General features: G+C 33.8%; 1 protein-coding gene across 1 annotated transcript; it reads right to left on the bottom strand.

Moving 5' to 3' along the window:
* Positions 1–14: 14 nt before the first annotated feature.
* LOC113301590 (GDSL esterase/lipase At5g55050-like) lies at positions 15–2,103 on the bottom strand. The gene is made up of 5 exons (XM_026550365.1): positions 1,851–2,103; positions 1,614–1,756; positions 1,246–1,485; positions 905–1,154; positions 15–797 (listed from the first exon to the last, which is right to left on the bottom strand). Exons 1-5 carry the CDS (start codon positions 2,101–2,103, stop codon positions 583–585), a joined length of 1,101 nt encoding a protein of 366 aa, XP_026406150.1. The 3' UTR covers positions 15–582.
* Positions 2,104–9,776: the final 7,673 nt, after the last annotated feature.

Raw genomic sequence — 9,776 nt, 5'->3', positions numbered from 1 at the left:
TTTTGTCGGGAGATTTTCTTGTTGATCAATTCATCATGCCTGGTGTGTGGTTGTGGTTACTGCTGGGTTTGATCTGAGGTGGCTTTGCTGGGGGTGGTTTTTTGGTTTCCTGGATATGAGGCTGCAGCTCTGTCCCTGTATCCTCAATAGTTCCTCGGGTTTTGTTGCTGCTTCTTCGCATTCTTGGTAGTATGGTGCGGTTGCAGATGATGGTGGCTTTTGTTGGTGATTGCTCCATGGGTTTTGTGTGCTGGTGGTTATTTGGTCTCTTTCTGGTAGGATTCTTCTCGTTGATGGTGGTTCCCTGGATGATGTCTTGGTGGTGGTCCTGGTCGACGACAGAAGGCGTTGGTGCATCCCTTGGAGGTGTGGCTAGGACTTCTTCTCGGTGGGACAGTCTCAAATTGGTTAAGAGTTGGGTTCCGTTTGTTGGGGGTGTATTTGGTAGGCTTGGATCTGAATTTCTTGCTTACTATTTGGTTTCTTTGGTTCTTTTTCTGTGTGTTTCTTTTTGTTAGGACAAGTAAAATGATCACATTATTAGTGTATATAGAATTACATTTTTTTAGTAGTCATTCCCATTTACATCTCCAGTAATTGCTTCAAATTGGCAGGGTAGACATACTTTTCTGTACCCAAAAAGAATTCATTCATAATTATTTTCGCTGCGGCTTCAGTTGGATGGTATAGATCCCAAAATATATGATCTCGCCTATTCTTACAGTGCAGCGTGATCGGTAGGCATGGAATTTGTAATTTCCCCCCTCCGCAACAAGCAGATTTTATCTCACTGAACCCTGTTATGGATTGAAAACATTTCCAAGTATTAGGGGATTTATGCCCCATAACTGAATGTATATGAACTATTTAAGCTTGATTTGGCGGGGGAAAAAAAGAGCATTACCATAGTGAGCTGGTTGCTGTACGAAATCGACCATGATATCGTACGTGTTTATTAAGGAATAGTGGATGTCTGTAAGCTCTTCTTTGAGTTCTTGCAAGAGTGACTTAACATCTTTGTTGAACTTAACAGCCCAGTAATTTGCTTTCTCATTGCACTCCCCTGTAAGACTACCGCTCCTTAGTTTTGGACAACACCCAACCAAACCGAGTCCAACCACGGCAAATTTGCGTGCACCAAGATCGTAAATTGTCTGTGTACGCGGTGAACACAAAAGATAAGACTTAGAATTTCAAAAATATAAATGAGAACCGTGGAAGTTAAGATAGAAATTATTTTGGTACCTTTAACTTGCTTTTCAGTATAACTATCAAAGAGTTTATGAACTGATTATCAACTGGTGTTTTTCTTAGAATCAAATGAACACCTAGAAATTTCTCAAGAATGTCGTTGCTACCAATTACGATAAGAAACACAGATTTTTCCAAGTATGTTTGTGCTTGAACGGTTCCCAATTCTTGCATCAGCTCAGCATGCACTGTTCTAAAATATGCTATCTGTTCGTTGAGTGAGATGGATTGTTTCTGCTCCAAAAATGTTTGCGAAATCTGAAATTAGTAATAGCGCTCGGGATACGCGGACAATTTTGTCCAAGCAACAGAACACACAAAGATGCCTAGAGAGACGGATCAATATATATTGTGTTGCTTACAAATAGTTTGTTTGTTTCATTTAGGATTTTGGCTCCTCCTGATGCAAAATTGATTCCACCCTGTTCGAGCAACACCTTGACTTTGTTTGGGGCTAATATTATAGAGAGATACGGTGGCGCTGTCGCTAATCCTAAATGCTCAGCTGTCCAAATTATGAGGGCGCCAAAATTTTAGTAAGGGACACAAATAGTCTAGCAAATTTCAAGTGACTAAAGTACATTTTGGTGACTACTTACAGAAGAAATCAGCAGCATTCTTTCCATTGCTATACCTTCCGGTTGCTTTCCAATTTGGATAATCAACACCGTAAGGAGGAAAATTAGACTTCATAATGGAAAGCTTCAAGTAATTGTTGTTACCTACATCAACAAGCGAGTCTCCAAATACAATAACTGCCGGAACATGACCAATACCTTCTGTAAGAATTGTATCGAAGTTGAATATGGAGAAGAAAATAAAGAAATAGAGAAGAGACTTGTAATAAGCCATTACAACTCTCTCTCTCTCTCTCTCTCTCTCAAACCACCACACTCTTCTGTCTGTGCATCGTGATTGTTGCGTATATGCATCTATATATGCACACATGACACATCCGTGGTGCTTGAATTATGGAATGGAGTGACTTGCTGAAGCTAAGAATTTGAGTGTATAAGCGCATCTGTGCACACACACATGACACATCCGGGATTATTTGGCGACTCATTTAGAGTACAGATCTTTTTAATTCGACATCCATCCACACGTACCTTGAACTTCTTTTAAGGTTAACCTGTCCCCAAAACTCTGAGAGAGGTTAAGCCCGTACTAGTAAATTTTTATTGAAATATCTGCTTGGTAGGGAATGACCAAACCACTTTAAGGTTATGTACATTTTGTGTACTGGCGATGCGTTTGGGGTGTAACGCTAACATTTGAGCCAGGTAAAATTCAAAGACTGCTTAAAATGTCCAATAATATCCTAGAGAACCAAAAAATTATTATCCAATAGTAAGTGAGACATTTGATTATTTTTTTATATGCTATAATTTTAAAAAAAATCCATACTAACCGGTGTTATTACTATTTTCTCCAAGAAATATATAGTCATCTCACACGTTACTAACAAAAAAACTCAATCACCAAAAGTTTCTCATGAGATCATGTTTTTAATCAAGTATAAAAAAAATGGTAATTTAGAATTATCTCACGGTAATCTAACAATACACAATATAATCATGAAGATCAAGTATTGCAATCATCTGTACTAAGATACAAACTTGCGGTAACAAGATTTGATTTGCTCTTAGAAGGAAGGAGTAACTTTTTCTAACCTGTACTTTTGAGAACTTTTTACGCAAATCAAGTTGAAAAAATATGAATTGTACTCGTAGTTCATGGATCATTAGCCAACATGAGTTTGTCCATAGAATACAAGAATTGTATTCTTTATTCATATTCAAGAGATTTAGAAATCTCCAAACTTATCTGTTATTATAAGGGCTCGACATTTGATCAATTATTACTTTAATCTCATGAAATATATTTGAGATGAATAGAGAGGTGAAAATTGCACATGTTAAACTAAGGTAAACGATGTTCCCAAAAATATACGTGTGATCATCATGTCTTGAGAGTTCTCCCCAGATATCATAGCATAAGTTTAAATATCAATATTATGATTAAATAGATTCATTTAAACACATTTTTTTTAGCTTATTATGTAGAAATTCCCATGAATCTTGTTATCGTCTCTTGCTTAGGAATTAAATAGACAAGGAGAACTCTACAAAGAACATAAGAAGTATTGATACCCATATCGAGTCATTATACCATTTTGGCTCGCTATTAGAAATGTGGTAGTAGCATCTTGAGTCGGATTTAGACTCTTTTTCAATAGGTGCGTAAAAGACAATTATGATGACCACTTCGGAGATTGCAGTCATAACCATTCTCAAAAGAAGGTCATGCAACCTCTTGGCACGGATTAAACTCTATGGAGCAATAGATCAGCATGAAAAAAAGATTTGAATTATAGTCTTTAAAACATTGTGTATTTCACCACAAGTAAGTGTACAAACAATTAATCAAGATGATCACAATTAATCAAGATGATACTAGGATTCCCACCAAATCACTTAGTGAAGCATTAAAGCGCAAAAACAAAATGAAAGTGATGGTAATAATAAATCAAGATAACAAGCATGTATATAATAATAGAATCATCAAACTTGATCAAGTAAACAGAAAATCACATCATGGATTTACAATCATCGCTTCATAAGATATCCAAAATATTATCTAATGGAACTTGTGCCCTAATTCTTATGTCTTCCTCAACATTTTGATATTAGAGAATTCTTGGTGATGAGGCACTTTCAACACAATCAAGTTATGTTTGGTTGAACATTGCTTAGTTCACCGCAGGTGGTTGAAACAAAGTCACTTAAGAGCTCTAAGTACTTTATAACTTTCTTGAAACTTTCAACGACTTTCCATTACCCATCCACATGTTAACCATTGTAGTGCTCTTTTCTGGGAGATTCTTCCTCTTTACACTTATTGCTATTGATATTTAATTTTTACTAAATATACACTTTTACCTAAAACATTATCAGATCCAAATACCCTAAAATCTCATGCATATGAGAATCATAAAGATTGGTTTTCTATCATATAACTTAGAAACACATAAATTCAGGAACCCATATTTCTTGGCTGCAGGACTGATTAACTTTATTTTTAAATAGTAATTGAAAAAGTGGAAGTAGATGTTGTGGTTAAACCATCACATAAAAAAAGGATAAAAATAATTCTTTATATACTTTATTTAGATCCTGTATAGATCAAGGATCAATACATAAACATTGTACATAGTCCTGGTGTGTCCGAATCGAATTGAAATTTGGTAGAGGTCATAAAGTAGGTCGGTTCTTCCCAATATCACACTTTTTGCAGCGAAAATGATGTTTAATTGGTTATTTATTAGTATATTTGTTTGGGTACAATTCTTGGTTCTTCGGTTTTCATTGTTTCTGGTTAGCGATGGATCGTATCTCATACCTGAGATGGTTAATGAGCAAAACTTAGAAATACTTAGTTTATTCTGAAAAAAATTGGCCACTAGTCCAATATTACCCTAAGCTTTTTTTCTTCATTTTTTTTTTGATTTGTATACAAAAGAAAAAAAAAAGAAAAACATCAACAATATACTTTATATTACTTAATAATAATAATGAAAAGAGCCTATATTTAATGTTTTTTAAAAAGACGATGTCAATTGATAATTTCAACAACATAAAATTGGTGGACATGGCAAGTAGAATACAAAGTGATAAATAACTACATTAAGTATATAATTAAGGGCTTTTAAGGGTTTTTGGATAAGAAATGTTAACTTATTAAATGACGAGAAAGAGTGATATCTCTTGAAAATGATGAATATTGGGATCATCAAATTTGATGATCTAGATCTTTCTGATAAGCTAATTTTAGATATGTTCATACTGATCTTAAAAATGATAATGATTTTATTAAAGTTGCTAATGCTCTATATTAAGATGGTAATATGGATTTTGTAGAAAATATTGCCGGCAGTGCACCATATTAAGCAAGTCTGATTCGTACCATATTTGCAGAAAATGTAGGGTGCTACCCTGGTACCAGTAGGTAGCCCGGTGCATCTTCATTTTGAGATCGATTTCATCTTCATAATTTTATTATATATTTTTGGTCTTCTCGGATTATCATGGCGTGGTTTTATTTTTTCAGTTTCTTTTATTTTGTTCTAGCATTCTGCAACATAACAATAGTAACTCATGAAATCTTAAAATGTCAAAAAAAAAAACATTACGTAGTTTCACTAACAACATCAAATCCATGAACCTTATAATTTCATACACCACTTCAAATTTAATTCATAAAAATAAACAACGGCCAGTGGAAAAGAATATGACGTATAATGTACAGTTTCATTAATACAGTATAATTTCATATGATTGCTAGTGTGAAAATAAGAAAAGGTTGTGTTATGCACATCTGAAAGAGTCTGTATTCGAAAAAACTCTTTGTAGTTCTTAATTTTTTTTCCTTCCTAATTTGGGGTCTAGTGTGTGTATTTGGGGACTATATTTTTCTTCAACCAACCTAAACAAGGGGATATGGGGTGTCTAAAATATGGAAAAATATAAAATTACCCTTTAAACAAACCTTAATAATTACTTCTAAAACAAATACAAAATCATAATCACTTCTATTAACAAATACAAAAATCTTTAATCAAAATCCAATTTTTTTTTCAATTTTCATCAAAATCAAAATCGAAAACTAAAACCTAATTACAAACAACAATTGAATTCTCATTTTTTTGGGGTTTTAAAGGAATTTTCATCGACAAATAATTCAAGTAATTGAGTCAATCCCTTTGATCCATTCCTTTTAAGAGAAACTCAACAATGATTTAACTCTAAATCTCTGAAATTTACTCATGACAATTTCTGAAAAGAGATTTACTCATGACAACTTCTGAAAATCAACCCAAAATCGGTTTATGTGTGCATTAGCGTAAACCAATTGATGCTGATGTTAATATGAATCGGTTTTTATTATACACCTACATAAAACGATTCTGGGTTGATGTGATGAACATCAACCATAATCTGGGTATAAGTTTGGAATTATAGAGAAATCAAGAATCGGTCTTTTTGTGCCTCCCATATAAACCGATTCTGGAAAGGTAGTTATTTCCCATTATTCCAAATTCAAAATCGGGTTATTTGTGTGTCAATATAATCCGATTATTGTTTTAAACTACTTTTTTATTTTATTTTAAAATTATAGCCGTTGGTCCCTTGTGTGTATAAAGAGGATAGCCTATTTTCTATCATACACTACCTTATTCAAAGAAATCTTTCTCCATTGTTCTTTTTTATCATTCGAAGATGTCAAATCCATCATCATCAAATACCAATTCATTGAAACACATACTTAGAAGATGCAAATGAACTACTCCATCATCCTAAACTACCAATTCATTTGAAGACATACTTAAAAGAAGCAGACGAACTACCACATCATTGTCAAGTGCTGTGATGGAAGAAGAAGACGTACTCAAGGCAAAGAAACGAGGTGAAGACCAATTACAACTAATGCATAGATTAAAGGATGTTGAAGAAGAGACCGAATGGGTTAAAAATTATTACATTGTCAAGGATCTTCCCGAAGAACACCAACATGAAAGTATATTTTGGATCCAATTTGCATCGGGTCCTTTTGTTCCAAAGGTGGGCGGTAAGTACAAGAAACCACGCCATGATTATCGGCCTGATTACGTTTGTTCAAGGACGATTCACGTTAAGAAATTGTGTTCCAAGTACAACGAGTTTCTTGCTAGGCACAGAGGCGATAGTTTGCGGCACAAGATCCTTATACCAAGTGGGGAGGAGAGTCGTTTTATCATTTCGAAGCTGCATTGATAGTTGAATCTCGCACTAAGAAATAAAATATTCGTTTTTTTCAAATACAAGATTAATGTGTTAGTCTAGTACCGTTCTAGTTTATCATCGCAATGTACTAAGTTTGAATTTTAAGAGTTTATATAAAGTGAAAATGGACCAAAATTGGGGCATGTTTGACCATATTAATCTGATTATGGAATTAAAAGTTATCTGTGTTGATCGTCTAACCACTTGTTGGTATTGTATATATAATCTATTAACAAAACTTGGTAGAAGCATTGGGACAACTTGATCATCTCCGGATGCGCCAAGAAAATACGAGTCACTCTGCCTTCCAATGCCTGCTTCCTCATTATGTATCTGTGTTGATCGGCTAACGACTGAGATTTTTCCATAACCGCTCTACCATCCCATTCCCTCCTCCTAAAGGCTACTCTTGCCGCGTAAATTTGCCTCAAGATGGACAAATTATTCTTATCAACCTTACCATTTCTAAATGATGTAGCTTCAACCCACAAACAAAAGTGTTTCCAATAAGAGATTCCAGATCATCGTGATTATGACAACCATTCATCACTTTATAGAGCTTGTATACACCATTGGGTCTATTGACTATAATCTTAAAAGGGTATCCACACTTCTTTGATTTAGTCATGTATTCCCTCGTCGTCGTCTTCGCGTACGGTCTGTCCTTTGCCTTGTGACTTTCCTTCTTTTCACTTCTATCTCAAGCATATTCTATATGATCAGGGCTTGAATGACGACTTATAACTAATGCGCATTTGATTTAAATACACTTGTCCACAAACCATTGCTTTGCATCGTTCCTATCTTTCCATCCCAAATCGGTGAAATAGTGGGAAGAGGTATCAGGACCCATCATAGATACGAGTTCGGGTTCATCTTCGTCAAACACTTCAAAAATCTACAACATACATCAACAAGTTAATGATTCATAATCGGTTCATATGGCACAGTCGATTAAACCGATTAAGAAAAAACGGTTAATATGTACAATTATAAAAACCGATTAGTGACTTGAGGATTTCAGAGATTACCAAAGTTCACAATCGGTTCACGTTGCGTAAAATATAATCCGATTTATGTCCTCATTTTCCTGTAATATTTCGTCTTTATAGTCGGATTACATATATACGTAAATAAACTGATTGTGAACTTTGTATATTTTACGTGAACTCCCAAGTGAAGGAATCAGAATATGTATATCACCAACAAAAATCAATTTTCGTCACGTACCTGTCGCGCCAAAAGTGTACTATAATCAATATATATGGTGATGATAAAAGACCAATTGTTGTTCCCTATTTGGGGATTTTACCCAGAATCGGTTTATGTGGTGTTATCGGATAAACCGATTCTGGGTTAAAGTTTTGATTTTATTATTTTTTTTCGTTTTTGGCCAATCATAACATGCACATCCATTTTTGTAGTTCGCTTGGAGATCATACCTTCCCATTAGAAGCATTATCACCTTTTTCTTCCCGACGATCTTGTGCTATAATAATGTCCTCAAGCATGCTTTGGTTGACATGATCTTGTTCATTCAACAAATAATCCAAATTGGTAGGATCAAAATCAAGATTATCTGATGCACCTACTTCTTCATCACTACTAGAGTCTTCATCGTCACTATAAAGTTTCATTTTTGCTAAGAAAATCACAAACCCTAATTGTTTTTTTTCCCCTCTACTTCTTCTTCTTCTTCTCCAAACCTAGAAAAGGAAATTTCTACTCAAATCCTAACACTATAATCAAACTCAAACACTAATTAATTTAACTAATACTAACTTAATTAATCATCAATAATGAATAAGGGCATATTAGCCATTAACATAAAGAGGTAGATAAGGGTTATTAGGGATTACTTTTTAATAATCGTTTTTGTTAACATGCCCTAAATAAACACACTAGTCCCCAAACTAGGGAAGACTTTTTTTCTCCTTTCTTTTACAACTCTTTACCTTTTATTAGAAACTTCTGCAATTTTTTTAAATGTGGAGTTATTAATCTTTAATTATACCTCATAACTATTTTTTTTTCTTACATGAATTGATGTTATGAATCTTTAGTTGTACCTCACAAACAAACATACTAATTGTACACTTTTTACCTAGTCTAGAAGTTTAATTACCCTTCCTAATTTTCAGCTAAATGAGTCTCCAAAAAAAAGGAAAAAAAAATGAAGAAAGAATATGGTTTGACTGCAAGTATGATTTGACATAACATAAAGAAGGCTAGGGTAGATAGGAAAGATACATCAACAATAACCCTCAAATTATTTGAAAAACCTAAGCAATTCGTTCATACTTCATACTAGCAATTGGGTTCATAACTTCAGATGCTCTAGATAAAACTTGTGCCTCTTACTCTACTTCATTTTTCTCTTACTAGTAATGATGTTAAGTTTTTCTTTGAGTAGATAGCTACTTAGATGGTTGCTTGGGTGTGTCTTTTTCTTCGTTATTTTTTGTTTTTCCATTAGAATTTTAATGTTATATTTTCGGTTTATTATTATTTCCTTGGATGATTCATGAGATGTCTTTCTTTTTTTAACCTTCTTCTTTAGTATTGTTACTATCCAGGGTATGTGTTACTTCATTTTTATTTTGGTATTTGATTGTTATAACTTATAATCTTCAAAGATTTATGACATGAGGGATTTTATTTTTGCTTTGTTAAACTTGTTTTTTTCTTCCATGTCATAAGTTT

This window comes from Papaver somniferum, chromosome 8, assembly GCF_003573695.1.
Source record: "Papaver somniferum cultivar HN1 chromosome 8, ASM357369v1, whole genome shotgun sequence".
NCBI classification, from domain to species: Eukaryota; Viridiplantae; Streptophyta; class Magnoliopsida; order Ranunculales; family Papaveraceae; genus Papaver; species Papaver somniferum.
This window is presented reverse-complemented; position numbering and strand designations above follow the sequence as displayed.